This window comes from Scyliorhinus torazame, unplaced genomic scaffold (genome assembly GCF_047496885.1).
Source record: "Scyliorhinus torazame isolate Kashiwa2021f unplaced genomic scaffold, sScyTor2.1 scaffold_985, whole genome shotgun sequence".
NCBI classification, from domain to species: domain Eukaryota; kingdom Metazoa; phylum Chordata; class Chondrichthyes; order Carcharhiniformes; family Scyliorhinidae; genus Scyliorhinus; species Scyliorhinus torazame.
This window is the reverse complement of record NW_027308712.1, coordinates 39,667-62,380: the sequence shown is the minus strand read 5'-3', so window position 1 is coordinate 62,380 and position 22,714 is coordinate 39,667. Positions and strand designations below refer to the sequence as shown.

The 22,714-nt window shown below is 51.0% G+C and overlaps 1 protein-coding gene across 3 annotated transcripts in view; it reads left to right on the top strand.

Annotated features, from left to right (window-relative positions):
- Window positions 1–199: 199 nt before the first annotated feature.
- The window catches only part of LOC140406892 (sperm axonemal maintenance protein CFAP97D1-like), a 33,205-nt gene continuing 10,690 nt past the window's right edge, over window positions 200–22,714 (top strand). Inside the window, exons 1-3 of one of the 3 annotated variants that reach the window (XM_072494762.1) lie at window positions 200–593; window positions 18,320–18,454; window positions 21,015–21,095. In XM_072494762.1, coding sequence (XP_072350863.1) covers window positions 501–593; window positions 18,320–18,454; window positions 21,015–21,095 — 309 coding nt within the window. In that variant the 5' untranslated portion in view covers window positions 200–500. The remainder of the gene's footprint in view (window positions 594–18,319; window positions 18,455–21,014; window positions 21,096–22,714) is intronic. The other 2 variants (XM_072494760.1, XM_072494761.1) reach the window with 2 other exon arrangements.

Sequence of the window (22,714 nt, the reverse complement as noted above, 5' to 3'; positions counted from 1 at the left end):
ACAACGGGCCGAATTCTGTGATTCAGTCATCCTAGTTGCCGTGTTGTCGAACTCACTGTTTGTAAAATTGACTTCTGCATTTCCCATTTAATAACAGTGATTATACACAGACATGGCTGAGCTTTGGGCAATAAAGCTGCAATAGCCCCCCCCCCATCTTCCTTTTGGTGCTGAGGATTTACAGAATCCTCAGATTTTGCCTCACCTTTGCAGCCTCTGTTGTGCTGTGAATGGGAGTTTTTGTGTCCTGCACACAGTGGAGGGGCGATCGAGGGGGAAGGTCAAACTGGGAGAGAGGAGCAGTGTTTTCACCAGGTTTTATTAGCCTCTCTGCTCAAACACACAGTGAACAAAAGACCTTGCTCCCAGCTATTCGCTCGCTTGTCATAGCAACTGACATCTGATCGGGCGCAAACACGCCAGACACACGGGAGCTCCGGGTCCCCCTAACAGTGCATCGCAGCCCCCCTGTGCCAGGCTGTGAGCCCCCAGTCTGGGCCATGCACCGCGCCTACCAGCCCATTCTCCCCAGTGGAAGTAAATACTTACAGGAGAAATGGGACCGAGCCTCTTACCATGAGCACCGCCGCAAGGTAAGCGAGGAGGGAGAGTTGCTGGCAATAACTCAGCTTGGCACCGCTGTCATGTGAAGTACAGGCAGCAGCCAACAGATATTTCGTTGGCACATAAATGTAAAGAAATGTCAATTTAGCCAAACAATGAGATTGGATAGGGCTGCTTCTGTTTCGATCAATTTCCTCCTTGTCTTTTCAATCATTTGCAGCTTGAAATGTACAGGAATATGTTTTTGTCTGCAGGCAACCATGTCCTTGTTAAAATGTTGTGCTCGAATTCCCCATGTCGCTTTTTCTTGCTTTTATTTCTATGCAAAGGCTAGATGTTGCATTTACCATGTCAATCCTGTATGTAAACAGTTTCCTGTAACAGGTTGCCAACTCTGTCCACTAGGTGGCACCGGAGAGCGACTTCCCGAAGTCTCGCCCTCCACCCTGGTTGCCACCCTGCACAGAAATAAAAGCACATTTTCATTCTCTAACTCACCCCCCACCACAAGTCATTTGAAACAGAGAGATTGTTTCTTGCATTAGAACAGGAAGGATGCCACAAAACGACTTCATTGGCTGTAAAATGTTCTGCAACATCGTAACGTGCAGGCAGTGGCAGTGGTATTGTTGCTGGATTAGGGGGTCCAGAGAGCCAAGGTTACATTCTGGGGACCCGGGTCGGAATGCCACACTGGCAGATGATGAAATTTGAATTCAATAAAAACTGGAATTTAAAAAAAATTCTAACAATGACCAATTGTCATAAAAAAACCAGCTGCTTTACTAATGTCCTTTAGGGAAGGAAATCTGTCATCATTACCCAGTCTGGCCTACATGGCATATAGATGCACAGCAATGTGGTTGATTCTTAAATGCCCTCAGTGATGAACGATATGTATCGACCCAGCCAGCGACACCCACATCTCATGAATGGATTTTTTAAAAGGGCGGCAAAAGAAGCTGTATTAATGCAAGCATAATCTAAATTCAAAAACTGCAGATGCTGGAAATCTGAAATAAAAATGCTGGAAAAACTCAGGGGGTGGCACGGCGGCGCAGTGGTTAGCACTGCTGCCTCACGGCGCTGAAGACCCGTGTTTGATCCCGGCCCCGGGTCACTGTCCGTGTGGAGTTTGCACATTCTCCCTGTGTCTGCGTGGGTTTCACCCCCACAACCCAAAGATGTGCAGGGTAGGTGAATTGGTCTCGCGAAACTGCCCATTAATTGGAAAAAAGAATTGGGTACTCTAAATTTATTTTATAAAATATACATCAGTAAAACAAATGAACTGGTCATTTACCTCATTGCTGTTTGTGTGATCTTGCTATGTACAAATTGGACTTCCTATAGTAGCTGCACTTTGAAATGTCCTTCACTGGCTGTAAAGCACTTTGGTATTTACTGGTTTTCAAGGACACTGTCAAAACGGGAATCCTTTCTTCAGGCCATTCTTTTCCTTTTCACTTTTTTGCTGCTTCTCCTGTGACTGCATAGGGGGAGGGGGGGGCAAATGTTGGGGGTGGGGTGCAGACAACAGTGAATAGAGATTTGCAGAAGTTAAACCTTGCAGGGATCAAACTTGCTATCACCTGCTGTCGATGGGTTATCTGCTCTTGCACAGTCCACGCGTTTGCAAATACAATGCAAATTGGAACAGTGTACAGATCACGTGGCGTTCTGCCTCGGAGACAGAGAACTACCATTCAGCCATGGCATGACATCAAAAGGGAAATGGATAAGTATTTGAAACAGATTCTAAAGAGGCACTGGGAAATTGGTTTAGCGTAGGCAGCTGGAGTGTGACGACTTGCATAGGCACCCTTCGGCATAACTCACTGACTAGGCCACAGCTGGAGGACCGTGTCTAATTTTGGGCATCGCATTTTCGGAAGAATGTCAAAGCTTTGGAGATTTAAAAAAATATATATTTTATTCGAGTTTTTTGGCCAAACATAACAATATGTAGTGTTTCTTTTACACATCAATAAAGCAATATAAATAGCCGTGGCCAGTTTTAAACAAATAAATAAATAATATATATAAACAAAAACAAAAGAAAAACAAAACTAAATGGCAACTGCCTTGTCCAAAATAAATACTCTCCAAAATTACAGTCCAACAGTCCAATATACAATTACATATACCAAATACCTATACATGTACAATAACATCCCTGAGAGTCCGTCCGATTCCTCCCCCCCCCCCCCCCGGGTTGCTGCTGTTATCTACTTCTTTTCCATTCCCTCTATCTTTCTGTGAGGGAGTCGACGAACGGTTGCCACCGCCTGGTGAACCCCTGAGCCGAACCCCTTAACACAAACTTAATCCGTTCTAACTTTATGAACCCTGCCATATCGTTTATCCAGGTCTCCACCCCCAGGGGCTTAGCTTCCTTCCACATTAACAATATCCTGCGCCGGGCAACAAGGGACGCAAAGGCCAACACGTCAGCCTCTCTCGCCTCCTGCACTCCCAGCTCTTCTGCAACCCCAAATATAGCCAACCCCCAGCTTGGTTTGACCTGGACCCCCACCACCTTCGAAAGCACCTTTGCCACCCCCACCCAGAACCCCTGTAGTACCGGGCATGACCAGAACATGTGGGTGTGATTCGCTGGGCCTCTCGAGCATCTCGCACACCTATCCTCTACCCCAAAAAATTTACTAAGCCGTGCTCCAGTCATATGCGCCCTGTGTAACACCTTAAATTGTATCAGGCTTAGCCTGGCACACGAGGACGATGAGTTTACCCTACGTAGGGCATCAGCCCACAGCCCCTCCTCAATCTCCTCCCCCAGTTCTTCTTCCCATTTCCCTTTCAGCTCATCTACCATGATCTCCCCCTCGCCGCTCATCTCCCTGTATATGTCCGCTACCTTACCGTCCCCCACCCATGCCTCTGAGATCACTCTATCCTGCACTTCCTGCGTCGGGAGCTGTGGGAATTCCCTCACCTGTTGCCTCATAAAAGCCCTCAATTGCATGTACCGAAATGCATTTCTTTGGGGCAACCCATATTTCTTCGTCAGCGCTCCCAAACTCGCAAACGTCCCATTTACAAATAGATCTCTCAGTTGTACTACCCCAGCTCTTTGCCATGCTCCAAATCCCCCATCCATTCTCCCCGGAACGAACCTATGATTGTTTCTTATCGGGGACCGCACCGAAGCTCCCGTCCCTCCCCTATGCCGTCTCCACTGCCCCCAAATTCTCAATGTAGCCACCACCACCGGGCTTGTGGTGTATTTCTTTGGTGAGAACGGCAACGGCGCCGTCACCATTGCTTGCAGGCTAGTCCCCTTGCAGGACGCCCTCTCCATTCTCTTCCACGCCGCTCCCTCCCCTTCTCCCATCCACTTACACACCATTGAAACATTGGCGGCCCAGTAGTACTCACTTAGGTTCGGTAGTGCCAGCCCCCCCCTGTCCCTACTACGCTGCAAGAATCCCCACCTCACTCTCGGGGTCTTCCCAGCCCACACAAAACTCACAATGCTCTTCTCAATTCTTTTGAAAAAAGCCTTCGTGATCACCACCGGGAGGCACTGGAACACAAAAAGGAATCTCGGGAGGACCACCATTTTAACCGTCTGCACCCTACCTGCCAATGACAAGGACACCATGTCCCATCTCTTGAAATCCTCCTCCATCTGTTCCACCAACCGTGTTAAATTAAGCCTATGTAATGTACCCCAATTCTTGGCTATCTGGATCCCCAGGTACCGGAAGTCCCTTGTTACCTTCCTCAACGGTAAATCTTCTATCTCTCTGCTCTGCTCCCCTGGGTGCACCACAAATAACTCACTTTTCCCCATGTTCAGTTTATACCCTGAAAAATCCCCAAACTCCCCAAGTATCCGTATTATTTCTGGCATCCCCTCCACCGGGTCCGCCACATATAGCAACAAATCGTCCGCATATAGAGATACCCGGTGTTCTTCTCCCCCCCTAAGTACTCCCCTCCAATTCCTGGAACCCCTCAGTGCCATGGCCAGGGGTTCAAATCGCCAGTGCAAACAATAACGGGGACAGAGGACATCCCTGCCTCATCCCTCTATGGAGCTGAAAATAGTCAGACCCCCGTCCATTCGTGACCACGCTCGCCATCGGGGCCCTATACAGCAACTGTACCCACCTGATATACCCGTCCCCAAAGCCAAATCTCCTCAACACCTCCCACAAATAATCCCAGTCCACTCTATCAAATGCTTTCTCGGCATCCATCACCACCACTATCTCCGCTTCCCCCTCTGGTGGGGGCATCATCATTACCCCTAGCAGCCTCCGTATATTTGTATTCAGCTGTCTCCCCTTCACAAACCCAGTTTGGTCCTCATGGACCACCCCCGGGACACAATCCTCTATCCTCATTGCCATTACCTTGGCCAGGATCTTAGCATCCACATTCAGGAGGGAAATGGGCCTGTATGACCCGCATTGCAGCGGGTCTTTTTCCTTCTTTAGGAGGAGCGATATCGTTACCTCTGACATAGTCGGGGGCAGCTGCCCCCTTTCCCTCGCCTCATTAAAGGTTCTCATCAGTAGCGGGGCCAGCAAGTCCAAATATTTCTTATAGAATTCAACTGGGAATCCGTCTGGTCCCGGGGCCTTCTCCGCCTGCATGCTTCCAATCCCTTTCACTACTTCCTCCGTCTCAATCTGTGCTCCCAGCCCCACTCTCTCCTGTTCCTCCACCTTAGGAAATTCCAGCTGATCCAGAAAGCACATCATTCTCTCCTTCCCGTCCAGGGGCTGCGCTTCATATAATCTTTCATAAAATGCCTTGAACACTCCATTTACTCTCTCCGCTCCCCGCTCCATCTCCCCCTCCTCATCTCTCACCCCCCCTATCTCCCTCGCTGCTCCCCTTTTCCTCAGTTGGTGGGCCAACAACCTACTCGCCTTGTCCCCATATTCGTACTGTACACCCTGTGCCTTCCTCCATTGTGCCTCTGCCTTACCCGTAGTCAACAAGTCAAACACTATATGTAGCCTTTGCCTTTCCCTGTATAGTCCCTCCTCTGGTGCCTCCGCGTATTGTCTGTCCACCCTCAGCAGTTCTTTCAACAACCGCTCCCTTTCCCTACCCTCCTGCTTTCCTTTATGTGCCCTAATAGATATCAGCTCCCCTCTAACCACTGCCTTCAGTGCCTCCCAGACCACTCCCACCTGTACCTCCCCATTATCATTGAGTTCCAAGTACCTTTCAATACACCCCCTCACCCTTAAACACACACCCTCATCTGCCAATAATCCCATGTCCATTCTCCAGGGTGGAAGCTGTTGTTTTTCTTCCCCTATCTCCAGGTCCACCCAATGTGGAGCGTGATCCGAGATGGCTACCCGGTTCCCACGTAGCTGTATCCCCCCCAGGCGGCGCCCCCCCGCCCCGACCCCCCCCTCCCATACCAGCTCCCCCTTCTCCCCAGCAGCAGCAACCCAGTTAACCACCCCCCCCCCCCGCTAGATCCCAAGCTAGCGTAATTGCACCCTCCATGTTGCTCCCAGAAGTCAGCAAACTCTGGCCGACCTCGGCTTCCCTCCATGACCTCGGCTCACACTGTGCGAGGCCCCCTCCTTCCTGCTTCCCTGTTCCCGCCATGATTACCATAGCGTGGGAACAAAGCCCGCGCTTCCCCTTTTGGCCCCACCCCCAATGGCCGGCGCCCACAGCTCCTCATCCTCCCTCACCCCCTCCCCCACGACATGGGGAAGAGAGAGAAGTTACAGGGTCGCAGGTTTAACAATCTGGGAAGTCTTCTCTTCCCCCTTTTCCCTCCTTCATCCCACAAATTTACCCCCCCCCACCTTTGTCCCAAACGTTCTTTTTCTTCTGGCCCGCTCACTCCAGCTTCTCCTCGACAATAAATGTCCACGCTTCGTCTGCCGTTTCGAAGTAGTGGTGTTTCCCTCGGTGTGTGACCCACAGTCTTGCCGGCTGCAACATTCCGAATTTGACCTTCCTTTTATGCAACACCGCCTTGGCCCGATTAAAACTTGTCCTCCTTCTCGCCACCTCCGCACTCCAATCTTGATACACGCGAATCACCGCATTTTCCCACCTACTGTTCCGGGTTTTCTTGGCCCATCTGAGGACCATCTGTCCTTATATCGGAGAAATCTCACAACTATTGCTCAAGGAGTTTCTCCAGCCCTCGGTCTTCGCGCTATAATTCGATAGGCTCCCTCCACCTCCAGCGGACCCGTCAGGGCCTCCGATCCCATTAAAGAATGCAGAATCGTGCCAGTTTTAAACAAATAAATAAATAATATATATAAACAAAAAGAAAAGAAAAACAAAACTAAATGGCAACTGCCTTGTCCAAAATAAATACTCTCCAAAATTACAGTCCAACAGTCCAATATACAATTACATATACCAATTACCTATACATGTACAATAACATCCCTGAGAGTCCGTCCGATTCCTCCCCCCTACCCCCCCCCCCCCCCCCCCCCCCCCCCCCCCCCCCCGGGTTGCTGCTGTCCTCACCCCCAAAGAACCTGCTCATCCTTGTCCCGGTCATGTGTGCCCTGTGCAGTACCTTAAACTGTATGAGGCTGAGCCTCGCGCATGAAGAGGAAGAGTTCACCCTCCCTAGGGGATCTGCCCACATCCCCTCTTCAATCTCCTCCCCCAACTCCTCCTCCCACTTACCTTTCAACTCCACCACCGAGGCCTCCTCCTCCTCCTGCATCACCTGGTAAGTTTCCGAGATCTTCCCCACTCCCACCCACCCCCCCGAGAGCACCCTGTCCTGTACTGTGTGTGGCAGTAGCCGTGGGAATTCCACCACCTGCCGTCTGGCAAACGCCCTTACCTGTAAGTACCTGAAGGTGTTCCCCGGGGGGGAGCCCGTGCTTCTCCTCCAGCTCACCCAAGCTCGCGAACTTCCCGTCCACAAACAGGTCCCCCGACTTTCGTATCCCTGCCCTGTGCCACCCCGAAAACCCTCCACCTGTTCTTCCTGGGGTGAACCGGTGGTTCCCCCGTAATGGGGTCCACGCCGAGGCCCTAACTTCCCCCCTATGCCACCTCCACTGCCCCCACATTTTGAGGGCCGCCACCACTGCCGGGCTCGTGGTATACCTCCTTGGAGGGAGCGGCAGCGGTGCCGTTGCCAGCGCCCCCAGACTCGTACCCACACAGGACGCCGTCTCCAGCCTCTTCCATGCAGCCCCCTCCCCCTCCATCACCCACTTGCGCACCATCGTTGCATTGGCGGCCCAGTAGTATCCACAGAGGTTGGGCAGCGCCAGTCCCCCCCCCTATCTCTACTCCGCTCCAGGAACACCCTTCTCACCCTCGGAGTCCCTCGCGCCCACACAAACCCCATTATACTCCTGTTAACCCGCCTGAAAAAAGCCTTCGGGATAAACACGGGGATGCACTGGAACAGGAACAAAAACCTTGGGAGCACCGTAATTTTGATTGACTGCACCCTACCCGCCAAGGACAGCGGCAACGCGTCCCACCTCTTGAACTCCTCCTCCATTTGCTCCACCAGCCTTGTAAAGTTAAGCCTATGCAGGGCCCCCCAGACATAGCTTTAAATTGAGGGGAGATAGACATAGGACAGATGTCAGTGGTAGGTTCTTTACTCAGAGAGTAGTAAGGGCGTGGAATGCCCTGCCTGCAACAGTAGTGGACTCGCCAACACTAAGGGTATTCAAATGGTCATTGGATAGACATATGGACGATAAGGGAATAGTGTAGATGGGCTTTAGAGTGGTTTCACAGGTCGGCGCAACATCGAGGACCGAAGGGCCTGTACTGCGCTGTAATGTTCTATGTTCTATGTTCTAGGAGTTGGGTGAGGAGATTAACGAGGGGACGTGGGCGGATGCCCTGGGGAGAGTGAACTCTTCCTCCTCTTGCGCGAGGCTCAGCCTCATACAGTTTACTCCGTCCCCGTCACCTTTGGGATCAGTGCCCTTCCCAAAACAAAAAAATCTATTCGTGAAAATACTTTATGTACATAGGAGAAAAACGAGAACTCCTTACTCCTAGGTCTACTAAATCTCCAGGGATCTACTCCTCCCATCTGCACCATAAAATCCTTAAGCACCCTAGCTGCAGCCGGCCTCCTTCCGGTCCTGGACCTCGATCTGTCCAGCCCTGGGTCCAGCACCGTATTAAAGTCTCCACCCATTACCAACTTTCCCGCCTCTAGGTCCGGGATACGTCCTAACATACGCCTCATAAAGTTGGCATCATCCCGGTTCGGGGCATACACGTTCACCAATACCACCGCCTCCCCTTGTAGTTTGCCACTCACCATCACGTATCTGCCCCCACTATCTGCCACTATAGTCTTTGCCTCAAACATTACCCGCTTCCCCACTAATATAGCCACCCCCTTGTTTTTTGCATCCAGCCCCGAATGAAACACCTGCCCCACCCATCCTTTGCGTAGTCTAACCTGGTCTGTCAGCTTCAGATGCGTCTCCTGAAGCATAACCACATCTGCCTTAAGTTTCTTTAGGTGTGTGAGTACCCGTGCCCTCTTAATCGGCCCGTTCAGCCCTCTCACATTCCACGTGATCAACCGGGTTGGGGGGCTCTTTACCCCCCCCCCCCCCCCCTTGACGACTAGCCATTTCCTTTTTCAATCCAGCTCCTCACCCGGTTCCCACGTAGCTGTATCCCCCCCAGGCGGCGCCCCCCCGCCCCGACCCCCCCCTCCCATACCAGCTCCCCCTTCTCCCCAGCAGCAGCAACCCAGTTAACCACCTCCCCCCCGCTAGATCCCAAGCTAGCATAATTGCACCCCCCATGTTGCTCCCAGAAGTCAGCAAACTCTGGCCGACCTCGGCTTCCCTCCATGACCTCGGCTCACACTGTGCGAGGCCCCCTCCTTCCTGCTTCCCTGTTCCCGCCATGATTACCATAGCGTGGGAACAAAGCCCGCGCTTCCCCTTTTGGCCCCACCCCCAATGGCCGGCGCCCACAGCTCCTCATCCTCCCTCACCCCCTCCCCCACGACATGGGGAAGAGAGAGAAGTTACAGGGTCGCAGGTTTAACAACTTGGGAAGTCCTCTCTTCCCCCTTTTCCCCCCTTCATCCCACAAATTCACCCCCCCACTTTTGTCCCAAACGTTCTTTTTCTGGCCCGCTCACTCCAGCTTCTCCTCCACAATAAATGTCCACGCTTCGTCTGCCGTTTCGAAATAGTGGTGTTTCCCTAGATGTGTGACCCACAGTCTTGCCGGTTGCAACATTCCGAATTTGACCTTCCTTTTATGCAACACCGCCTTGGCCCGATTAAAGCTTGCCCTCCTTCTCGCCACCTCTGCACTCCAATCTTGATACACGCGGATCACCGCATTCTCCCACCTACTGTTCCGAGTTTTCTTGGCCCATCTGAGGACCATCTGTCCTTATATCGGAGAAATCTCACAACTATTGCTCGAGGAGTTTCTCCAGCCCTCGGTCTTCGCGCCATAATTCGATAGGCTCCCTCCACCTCCAGCGGACCCGTCAGGGCCTCCGATCCCATTAACGAATGCAGCATCGTGCCAGTTTTAAACAAATAAATAAATAATATATATAAACAAAAACAAAAGATAAACAAAACTAAATGGCAACTGCCTTGTCCAAAATAAATACTCTCCAAAATTACAGTCCAACAGTCCAATATACAATTACATATACCAATTACCTATACATGTACAATAACATCCCTGAGAGTCCGTCCGATTTCCCCCCCCCCCCCCCCCCCCGGGTTGCTGCTGTCCTCACCCCCAAAGAACCTGCTCATCCTTGTCCCGGTCATGTGTGCCCTGTGCAGCACCTTAAACTGTATGAGGCTGAGCCTCGTGCATGAAGAGGAAGAGTTCACCCTCCCTAGGGGATCTGCCCACATCCCCTCTTCAATCTCCTCCCCCAACTCCTCCTCCCACTTACCTTTCAACTCCACCACCGAGGCCTCCTCCTCCTCCTGCATCACCTGGTAAGTTTCCGAGATCTTCCCCACTCCCACCCACCCCCCCGAGAGCACCCTGTCCTGTACTGTGTATGGCAGTAGCCACGGGAATTCCACCACCTGCCGTCTGGCAAACGCCCTTACCTGTAAGTACCTGAAGGTGTTCCCCGGGGGGGGAGCCCGTACTTCTCCTCCAGCTCAACCAAGCTCGCGAACTTCCCGTCCACAAACAGGTCCCCCGACTTTCGTATCCCTGCCCTGTGCCACCCCGAAAACCCTCCACCTGTTCTTCCTGGGGCGAACCGGTGGTTCCCCCGCAATGGGGTCCACGCCGAGGCCCTAACTTCCCCCCTATGCCGCCTCCACTGCCCCCACATTTTGAGGGCCGCCACCACCACCGGGCTCGTGGTATACCTCCTTGGAGGGAGCGGCAGCGGTGCCGTTGCCAGCGCCCCCAGACTCGTACCCACACAGGACGCCGTCTCCAGCCTCTTCCATGCAGCCCCCTCCCCCTCCATCACCCACTTGCGCACCATCGTTGCATTGGCGGCCCAGTAGTATCCACAGAGGTTGGGCAGCGCCAGTCCCCCCCCCTATCTCTACTCCGCTCCAGGAACACCCTTCTCACCCTCGGAGTCCCTCGCGCCCACACAAACCCCATTATACTCCTGTTAACCCGCCTGAAAAAAGCCTTCGGGATAAACACGGGGATGCACTGGAACAGGAACAAAAACCTTGGGAGCACCGTAATTTTGATTGACTGCACCCTACCCATCAAGGACAGCGGCAACGCGTCCCACCTCTTGAACTCCTCCTCCATTTGCTCCACCAGCCTTGTAAAGTTAAGCCTATGCAGGGCCCCCCAGACATAGCTTTAAATTGAGGGGAGATAGACATAGGACAGATGTCAGTGGTAGGTTCTTTACTCAGAGAGTAGTATGGGTGTGGAATGCCCTGCCTGCAACAGTAGTGGACTCGCCAACACTAAGGGCATTCAAATGGTCATTGGATAGACATATGGACGATAAGGGAATAGTGTAGATGTGCTTTAGAGTGGTTTCACAGGTCGGCGCAACATCGAGGACCGAAGGGCCTGTACTGCGCTGTAATGTTCTATGTTCTATGTTCTAGGAGTTGGGTGAGGAGATTGATGAGGGGACGTGGGCGGATGCCCTGGGGAGAGTGAACTCTTCCTCCTCTTGCGCGAGGCTCAGCCTCATACAGTTTAAGGTGCTGCACAGGGCACACATGACGGGGACAAGGATGAGCCGTTTTTTTGGGGGTGGGGACAGATGTGTTAGGTGCTCAGGGAGCCCAGCAAACCACACCCACATGTTCTGGGTGCGCCCAGCGCTGGAGGACTTTTGGAAGGGTGTAGCGAGGACGGTGTCGAGGGTGGTAGGTTCCAGGGTCAAGCCGGGCTGGGGGCTCGCAATATTTGGGGTGGCAGAGGAGCCGGGAGTGCGGGAGGCGAAAGAGGCCGGAATTCTGGCCTTTGCGTCCCTGGTAGCCCGGCGAAGGATTCTTCTTCAGTGGAAGGATGTGAGGCCCCCAAGCGTGGAATCCTGGATCAGCGATATGGCGGGGTTCATTAAATTGGAGAGGGTGAAATTTGCCTTAAGGGGATCGGTGCAAGGGTTCTTCAGGGGGTGGCAACCGTTCCTAGATTTCCTGGCAGAACGTTAGAAGTTGGTCAGCAGCAGCAGCAACCCGGGGGGGGGTGGGCTTGGGGGGGCTCCGAGGGGGGGCTTGGGGGGGCTCGTGGGGAGGGAGCTCGGGGGGGGGGGGGTTTGTTCGTTTTTCTTGAGTGGCCGTGTATATTTGCTTTTGTGTCGATGAAGGTTGTTAATTTATTATTATGTATATGGGGGGGTGGGGGGTTTGTTCTTTTCTTTCTGTATTTTGTTGTTGATATTTTGTGAAAATTTTAATTAAAATTATTTTATTTAAAAAAAGATGGTTCTGTACTTACTGCGCAGCGTGAGGCCTAGGGTCTGCATTGCTGGCACTGGAAAAGCCACAGGTGTCGTGCTTGTCAGCAGGAGTTTCAGCTCCTTCACTTTTCAGTCCACCATTAGGTCTTGATTTCCCTGGTCCTTCTTTGTCCCTCCGCCATGGCTGATTGATAAGTTCTCCTCTTTGCCTTGCTGATGATGTCGTTTTGCCAGGCACAGAGAGCTTCCTTCTTCTTGTCGCAGAGGCCTTGGATGGTGTGGTCGTTCTCGCCAAACCAGCCTTGGTGTTTCCTGGTCTTGTAGCCGATGGTTTCTTCATTCAGCTCTTTCCACTAGAATGGACACTTTGGAGATTATGGGGAAGACATTGTTAGAGGTTCACTAACATGCTTGCCTCTTGAAGCAGCTCAACTTTTATCTTTTTTTCTGAGTTGTTTTATCCCCTTCGGCTGCTTCTGGGGGAGTTTGATGGACATGGAGGATGGGACGATGATTGAGCCAAACATGTACCAGCTCTCAGATCACCGATGTCCCCAGCAAGTCTGGAGCTTGTCTTTTAGGTGGAAACGTGTGCTGGTGATGACCAGCTGGTGCTCTGTGCATTTGGCCAACAGCAGAACCTTGTTGGAGTTGCAATTCCCAACTCCTTCCGTTCCAATGGTCCTTTCCAGAGCTGGGAGTTGAAGCCCCCAAGGAGGATGGTCCTATTCACGTTCGGAATGTTGGAGAGCACTGTGTCCAGGTTGGAGTAGATGCCTTCATTGGATTCTTCACTGGCATCAAGGGTTGAGACATTGTCACTCACGACCATTGCCTGATGATTCTTGGCAAGTTGTGGGCGGAGGTTTATGAGGTGCTCGGTGATGCCGACACGGAGCTCTGAGAGTTGGTTGACGAGTTTGTTCTTGATGGCGAATCCAATTCCATGCGTCTTGGGCTGACCCTCAGGTCTTCCTCTCCAGAAGAAGGTGTAACTACCACCATCACCTCTGCCTCTCGCCTGCTCTCTGGGTCTCTCACAGGGCAGCGGCGCCAATGTTGAAGTGCCTGAGTTCACGGCAACAGGGATAGTTCTCCATCCCAGTCGATTGTTTTTCTCATTATCCATGAGGGTTCCTACATTCCAGGTTCTGGGATTAACTTTGATTTTTTGACCGCAGGTAGATGATCTGCTGGATGTGGTTTTCCAGTCTGGTTGGGGATGGAACAGACTATTTTTGGGACACCGTTTCTAGCCATTTCCCTATGTGGGCTGAGAAGAGTGGACCCTGAAGAGGGCTGCTCAGTCCTGGAGAAAGCTGACGAAACGCTTTCCTGTTCCTATTCCAGGAGCGGGACGACTGAAGCAAACTCCACCCCCTGTGCGCCAGTCCGAACTTCGGGACTTCCAGATCTCCCAATCCTGTCCCCATCACCTCTTGCCGATCACCGCAGGGCCAGTTTGTGTTTGGGGGGGTGTTGGTTTCCTCTGGGTAGATATGGGGCATCTTTTAACGTGGGTTTGCCGTTGCACACCAGCAAACACACGCAACTTGACCGAGGGTAGGCCCAGGTCCAGTGATAAGGGAACCTCGATGATGGGGGGTCTCCCCACAGCTGCAACCTTCACCCGCCATTGCCACCGTTGATACCAGACGAGCATTTTCCGCCTGAGCAGCCGTTGAGGACTTGTTTTGGATCGCGTTTTGTCTGGTTCCTCTCTTTGGACTTTACCATCATGGGTGACCCTGCCAGGAGTTTTCCGACTCCCGACAGCGTTGTCTGGGGACCAATGGAACGTTCAAACCGCTCCACCTCGGCAAGGTGGCAATCCACGGAAGGGGATCGAGTAAATAAAGAGAAAGCGGGAGGCTCAGTGACCAGAGGGGCACAGATTGAAGGCGATTGGCCAAAGAACCAGAGTGGGGGGAGGGGAGGAATTAGTTGTTCTGTAGCAAGTTGTGATTTGGAATCCAGTGCCTGAAAGGCCGCTGGAAACTAATTCACCCGTAACTGGCAAAAGGGAATTGGTTTTCAACTTGCGGTGAATGTTTTGCTGGACTATGAAGGAAGAACAAGTTGTGTGTGATTAATTGAGTAGCCCTTTCAAAGCATTGACCGGATGGACTGAATGGCCTCAGATTGTGCTCTCAGGATCCATGAGTCACGTTGAGTTGTGATTTCAGTCAGGCTGCATTACTGATTTTCAATGCCAAAGTTAGTGCTTTTGAACTTCATTGGACAGATTTCATTGTAAGTGGCAGCGTGTATGGAGGAACCAAGAGGTTTCCACGGAAACACAAAGTATTTGCACGATGGACCGAGTGAGATGAATAATGTTAGTGAGTGCCAGAGATGTTTCGACATTAAATGAAGTCCAGGTGTTGGGAGAAAGCTGTGTGATTGTCAAATCTGGTTAAGGGATGGTTCGCAGCTCATGTAAACATTTGTGGGACTTCAAAGCAATGAATCACACGAGCAGTTCAACCTCGCAATGTGGTTGTGGGACCCACCCACTCCCTTCTCCCTGCCCAAACAGGCGGATGTGTTTTTGTCACTTTTTGAACTTGAGGCTAGCTGTGGCAACTTCACCAGTTTGAAACGCTGGCTTACCGTGTCGTCAGGGGGAGAAGATGTGAATGGGGATGATCCCAGCAATTTACAGCAAGCTCTGCCTGAGAGAAAAATAACGAGATAGAGAGGGAAGTGAAAACGGAACCCTCTTATGGCAATGATTTAAACTGTGTGCCAGGGCCATGGCGGCACAAGCTGGTTAGCGGAGCCCGGTTGGTGGAGCCTGGTTAGAGGAGCCTGATTAGTGGAGCCTGGTTAACAGGACCCAGTTAGTGGAGCGGTTTGCGAAGCCTGGTTAAAGGAGCCTGGTTAACAGCCTGGTTGGTGGAGCCCAGTTAAAGGAGCGGTTAATGGAGCCCAGTTAGAGGAGGGGTTAGTGGAGCCCAGTTAGAGGAGCGGTTAGTGGAGCCCAGTTAGAGGAGCGGTTAGCGGAGCCCGGTTAGAGGAGCGGACAGCGGAGCCCGGTTAGAGGAGCGGTTAGTGGAGCCCAGTTAGAGGAGCGGTTAGCGGAGCCCGGTTAGAGGAGCGGACAGCGGAGCCCGGTTAGAGGAGTGGTTAGTGGAGCCCAGTTGGAGGAGCGGTTAGTGGAGCCCAGTTAGAGGAGGTGTTAGTGGAGGCCAGTTAGAGGAGCGGTTAGTGGGGCCCAGTTAGAGGAGCTGATAGCGGAGCCCAGTTAGAGGAGCGGTTAGTGGAGGCCAGTTAGAGGAGAGCTTAGTGGAGCCCGGTTAGAGGAGCGGTTAGCGGAGCCCGGTTAGAGGAGTGGTTAGTGGAGCCCAGTTAGAGCAGCAGTTAGTGGAGCCCAGTTAGAGGAGGGGTTAGTGGAGGCCAGTTAGAAGAGCGGTTAGCGGAGCCCAGTTAGAGGAGGGGTTAGTGGAGGCCAGTTAGAGGAGCGGTTAGTGGGGCCCAGTTAGAGGAGCTGTTAGCGGAGCCCGGTTAGAGGAGCGGTTAGTGGAGCCCAGTTAGAGGAGCGGTTAGTGGAGGCCAGTTAGAGGAGCGCTTTGTGGAGCCCGGTTAGTGGAGCGGTTAGCGGAGCCCAGTTAGAGCAGCAGTTAGTGGAGCCCAGTTAGAGGAGGAGTTAGTGGAGGCCAGTTAGAGGAGCAGTTAGTGGAGCCCGGTTAGAGGAGCGGTTAGCGGAGCCCGGTAAGAGGAATGGTTAGTGGAAGCCAGTTAGAGGAGCGGTTAGCCGAGCCCGGTTAGAGGAGCGGTTAGTGGAGCACGGTTAGAGGAGCGGTTAGTGGAGCCCAGTTAGAAGAGCGGTTAGTGGAGCCCAGTTAGAAGAGCGGTTAGCGGAGCCCAGTTAGAGGAGGGGTTAGTGTAGCCCGGTTAGAGGAGCGGTTAACGGAGCCTTGTTCGAGAAGCGGTTAGTGGAGCCCAATTAGAAGAGCGGTGTGAGGTTAGAGGAGCGGTTAGTGGAGCGAGGTTGGCAGAGCCTGTTTAGCGGAGTCTGGTTAGTGGCGCCTGGCTATAAAGCAGTTGCTAGGGCCTGGTTAGTAATGCCCGGTTTGTGGAGCCCATCGACAGAGCCTGGTTGGTGGAAGTTGGTCATAGGAGTCGGATTAGTGGAACCCGGTTAGCATAACGGTTTGTGGGGCCCAGTTAGCTGAACCTGGTTAGTGGAGCCTGGTCAGTGGAATCTGTTTCACGTAGCCTGGTTAGCATAGTAGTTGGTGTGGTCTGGTTAGCAAAGCCTGGTTAGCAAGGCCCGGTTGGCAGAACCTAGTTAGTGGAGACTGGTTAGTGAATTTTTCTTCCTTATAAATTTAGAGTAACCAATTCATTTTTTCCAATTAAGGGGAAATTTAGCGTGACCAATCCACCTACCCTGCACATCTTTGTGTTGTGGGGGTGAATCCCACGTAAACACGGGGAGAATGTGCAAACTTCACACAGACAGTGACCCAGAGCCGGGATCGAACCTGGGACCTCAGCGCCGTGAGGCAGCAGTGCTAACCCACTGCGCCACCGTGCCACCGACCGGTTAGTGAAGCCTGGTCAGTGGAACCTATTTAGCGAAGTCCGATTGACGGAGCAGTTAGCAGAGCTCGGTTGGCGTAGCCTGGTTAGTAGGGCCTGGTTAGTAGGGGCCGGTTAGTGGAACCTGCTTGGCAGAGTCCAATTGGCAGAGACCAGTTGGCTTTCATAGAATCATAGAATTTACAGTGCAGAAGGAGGCCATTTGGCCCATCGAGTCTGCACCGGCTCTTGGAAAGAGCACCCTACCCAAGGTCAACACCTCCACCCTATCCCCAACACTACCCAACACTAAGGGCAATTTTGGACACTAAGGGCAATTTATCATGGCCAATCCACCTACCCTGCACATCTTTGGACATCTTTCTGAAGGGAATTGCAGGGTATGCAGACAATGTCCAGTACCAAGCTGGACAGTGTTGTCAATAGGTTTTTGGGATGGGGATAGAACAGGGAGCTGAGCTGGAAGACTGGCCAGGACCACATTGAATGGTGGAGCAGGCTTGAAGACTCGAGTGGCCAATTCTTGCTTCTATTTCCTATCATAGAATTTACAGTGCAGAAGGAGGCCATTCAGCCCATCGAGTCTGCACCGGCTCTTGGAAAGAGCACCCTACCCAAGGATCAACACCTCCACCCTATCCCCATAACCCAGTAACCCCACCCAACACGAAGGGCAATTTTGGACACTAAGGGCAATTTAGCATGGCCAATCCACCTAACCTGCACATCTTTGGACTGTGGGAGGAAACCGGAGCACCCGGAGGAAACCCACGCAGACACGGGGAGGACGTGCAGACTCCGCACAGACAGCGACCCAAGCCGGAATCGAACCCGGGACCCTGGAGCTGTGAAGCAATTGTGCTATCCACAGTGCTACCGTGTTCCCATGTTCTTATAAACTTGAAGAATGACGTTGCTGGGACAATAAATGTTTTGGGAACTTCTGGCCAGCAGTCAAAGGAACTCATTATAACAGAAACTACGGGCAGATTTCAGTTCCACCCACCATGGGGCCAGAAACTCCTGCCCAAAGTCAACAGACCTTTAGATTTCCCATCAGGATTTCCCATCCCGCCAGGGATGATTCCAGCAGCGGGCGAGATGGGAAAATCCCACCATATGTTAAGCAGGTGAGTGTTTGGGTCATATAATTACTGCCAGATGCTGTAAGGTGGTCTTTGAATCAAGGTGAATACTCCGTGACACCAGTTTGTGCATGCTATCGATCACAACTGCACAGCTGTCCACTTATAGTAATGGATTATTTGGAGGAGCACATTGGAGCTACCAGGGATCCCATTGGTTCATTAACTCTTGCCCCCACGAATTGCCAAATATCTCAAGCTGCTGGTGACAAACGATCTCCGTGTTCAAGTTGTGACTGATCCACGAAAAAGACACCAGCATCAAAACCGACCTGATCCGAAGCTCCAGATGCAAGACAATCCACAAGAAGTCATCTGGACACAAATGAAGAAGGTTAAGTGGGGATTTGTAACGGGTGTTCAAAGAAATGAAGGGTTTCGATAGAGTAAATAAGGATAAATTGTTTCAAGTGTCAGGAGGGCGGGTAACCAGAGACATAGGTTTAAGACAAATTGGTAAAAGAACTGGAGGGGCAAATGAGGAGAATGTTTTTTATATATATCTTTTATTGGAGTTTTTCCATTTTAACAAATAATGCAACAAATACTCAGGATTGGTACAGCTCAACATAAATGTCTCAGCAACATATAGATACAGAAAAAGACAGGAGATCAACAATACAGATGGTTAGGCTTTTTAACTCCGTTAGTTGTTGTGATCCGGAACGTGCAGCCTGGAAGGGCATTGGGAATTTTTTTTTAAGGGATTTGAATTTAAGAAAAAGTTGATTTTAAATCAATAGGCGACACGGTGGCACAGTGGGTAGCACTGCTGCCTCACAGCTCCAGGGTCCCAGGTTCGATTCCAGCCTCGGGTGACTGTCTGTCTGGAGTTTGCACGTTCTCCCCGTGTCTGCGTGGGTTTCCTCCGGGTGCTCCGGTTTCCTCCCACAGTCCAAAGATGTGCAGGTGGATTGGCCATGATCAATTGTCCTTAGTGTCCAAAAGGTTAGGTGGGGTTACTGGGTTACGGGGATAGGGTGGAGGCGCTGGTTTAAGTAGGGTGCTCTTTCTAGGGGCCGGTGCAGACTCGATGGGCCGAATGGCCTCATTCTGCACTGTAAGTTCTATGATTCTAAATAAGGCTATGTTACCTTATCTCACAGACTGATGGGTGTCTCACTGAATCCTGGGAGTCCATTCCACCCGTGCAGCAGATCAGGCTAGACCTGGGTGAGAGGCCATGCCTCAAACCCCAAGAGCAGGGGTCACTTGCATGGCCTGGACGGGTCGCCAGTGACTGTAAAGGGGGCATCTATCCCAGCACAGCATGATCCACCGAAGGCCCCCATCCCTGGCTTGCGAAACCTGGTTGGATACACGCAGAGAGGATTCAGGACACGTCCTCCTGCCTCATCCCACTCCTCCCACACACCTCCCCATTTCTCCCCCAACACAGCCATCTTCACGGTTCCTGGGTTTACTCCCAGCTGCATCCTGGAGCATAATGGACACTCCTGGAGAATTGGCAATTGATCCAACTGGGCCAAGGTTTAAACATTAATTCTTTATTTTGCCCTGTGCAGCTGGACAGTATAATTGATCTGCTCTGTGATTGATTACTCAAGATTTAGGGCCTTCACAAAGGCTCAGAGACTTGTCAAGGACATAAACAATAGGATTTCTGATGGAAGCCCGAAGGAGTGTTCAGAAATTAATTAATCTCAGCACCGGCAGCAAAACAGCCAGGAGAAATCCATCGATCCTGGTGTTAAACAAATACTGCAGTTTATAAAAGAATTCTTCAAATGTTTTTGTTTACTGGCTCTAAAAGCATTTGACATGGAGAGAAAAATATTGATTGAGTAACATCCAAGAGTCGTCCAATCAGAAGAGATTCTTTGAATTTCGATTGGGAGGGGAATGGACCTGGGTGACCAATAGGGGCATTGTGGGGGTGGGCCATTCAAGGTGGGGGGTGGGTCGTGATGAAATGTCCGGAAAAGTCCCAAACGCGGGAATGAGGCATTTTGCCCGCTCCAGCCCAGGAATTCTGCGGCTGGTTTAAGGTGTAACGTTTCTCATCAATGCTGTCGACCGATCTTGGTTCATCCAACAGCACACGCGCAAATCTGTCCAGGGAGTTGCAAAAGCAATAATTTACAAATCAAATGGGTTTGTTAGTCAATGAATTAAATCCTTTCAGTACTCATCAAATTAATGGTATAGAATTTACAGCTCAGGAACAGGCAATTGGTCTTTACAAGTGTGTATGCTTCACGTGACCCTTTGCAGCAACAAAAAGCATCTCTCGTTAACTGATGGTTAATGAAAATTTGCAAAAGTAAGAATAATAAATCCTTTGCTCGCCGTTTATGGAACCAAGGCGGGTAGTTGAAGTTAAGATCTAATCAGCTTTGATCAGATTTTTTTAATGGTGCACTTGATATACACAAAAATGTCTCCTCTTTGCCGTTACAAGTTTGTCATTTTATAAGTTAAACTGAGAGAGGTACAAAAGAAGCCAAGGGGAGGGGTATGGTGGTGGGGCACACGGTGGCACAGTGGTTAGCACTGCTGCCTCATGGCGCCAATGACCCGGGTTCGATCCCGGCTCTGGGTCACTGTCCGTGTGGAGTTTGCACATTCTCCCCGTGCCCGCGTGGGTCTCACCCCCACAACCCAAAGATGCGCAGGGTAGGTGGATTGGCCGCGCTAAATTGCCCCTTAATTGGAAAAATTAAGAAAAGAAGCCAAGAGATCCTGATCTGAGGTTTGTCTGACCTTCCTATTGGGATCGTTCTATGCCTGGCAAACTTCTCCATTTTCAGATCTAATTGAGAATGGATGGTATCAAAATGTCAGCTCCACTCAGCATTTGTTGCGTGAACTATAACGATGGCTGTGCTCTTTAATTATTGGACTATCCCATTTTATTTAACCTTCTCTTCCAGATCAAGGCAGCAAAACCAACAATCGACAACAACTCTCCTGAAACCTTTCCTCACCTTAACCTGAAATTTAACAAGCTGAAGGTAACACATGTCATGTTCAATTTTCTAGTTTCTTCTTTCTTTACCTTCTTTTCATATTGTTGCTGGTGTGAAGTTATTCACACCCCAGGAATCCGGGACCCGTGGAGCAATTGTTATTTTAAAAACTTAAAATGAAATTGAGGAAAGTTTAACAAAGTGTCGAAGGAGCCTGGAGGATGCATAAACCTGCTCTGGGCTGCAGGTTAATGCCAAAATAGGGCCTTGGTGAGTATTGTGGGCAGTTTTGGTCTCCTTATCTGAGGAAGGATGTTCTTGCTGTGGAGGGAGGACAGCGAAGGTTTACCAGGCTGATTCCTGGGATGGCGGGACTGTCAGATGAGGAGAGACTAAGTCGGTTAGGATTATATTCATTGGAGTTTAGAAGAGTGAAACTTATAATATTCTAACAGGATTAGACGGGGTAGATTCAGAAAGAATGTTCCCGATGGTGGGGGAGTCCAGAACTAGGGGGTCATAGTTTGAGGATAAGGGGTAAACCTTTTAGGACTGAGGTGAGGAGAAATTTCTTCACCCGGAGAGCGGTGAATCTGTGGAATTCGCTACAATAGAAAGTAGTTGAGGCCAAAACATTGTGTAATTTCAAGAAGGAATTCAATATAGCTCTTGGGACTAAAGGGATCGAGGGATATGGGGGGGAAGACAGGGTCAAGGTATTCAATTTGATGATCAGCCATGTTCACAATGAATGCGGAGCAGGCTGGAAGGGCCGACCTACCTCATCCAGCTTCTATATCCTCTGTATATCTCTGTGTAAAACTGTCGCGTAGGAGAGATTTTCCAAAATAGACATGGAAAAGATCAGTTTCTCTAGTGGGGAAGCTCAAATATTCGGGACCAGAAATATACAATTGTCACAAATAAATCCAATTGGGAATTCAGGTGAAATGTCTTTACCCAGAGAGTGGTGAGAATGTGGAACACACTCCCATAGGGTTTAAAAACATTTTTTAAGTACCCAATTCTTTTTTTCTTTCCAATTAAGGGGCAATTTATCATGTCCAATCCACCTAACCTGCACATTTTTGGACTGTGGGAGGAAACCGGAGCACCCGGAGGAAACCCACGCACACACGGGGGAGAACGTGCAGACTCCGCACAGTGACCCAAGCCGGGAATCGAACCTGGGACCCTGGAGCTGTGAAGCAACTGTGCTAACCACTGTGCTACCGTGCTGCCCCAAGGAGAAGGGGGTAGTACAGAGGCCGGGGTGGATATTCGATGTGGGGGACCGAGGGTTCTGTGACAAAATTGAAAAAGTAATTGAGGAATATGTAGGTTTCAACTGTAGTGTGAGGTGTCGAAGGCAGTCGTCTGGGAGGCGTTAAAGGCAGTGGTGAGGGGTGAGGTAATCTCATTGAAATGAAATGAAAATCGCTTATTGTCACAAGTAGGCTTCAATTGAAGTTACTGTGAAAAGCCCCTAGTCGCCACATTCCGGCGCCTGTTCGGGGAGGCTGGTACGGGTATTGAACTGTGCTGCTGGCCTGCCTTGGTCTGCTTTCAAAGCCAGCGATTGAAGGCTAGGGTGGACAAAGAGGAGATATTGGAGCGTTAGAGGGTAATGGATGAGATGCTGGAGGTAGATAGGAGGTATGCAG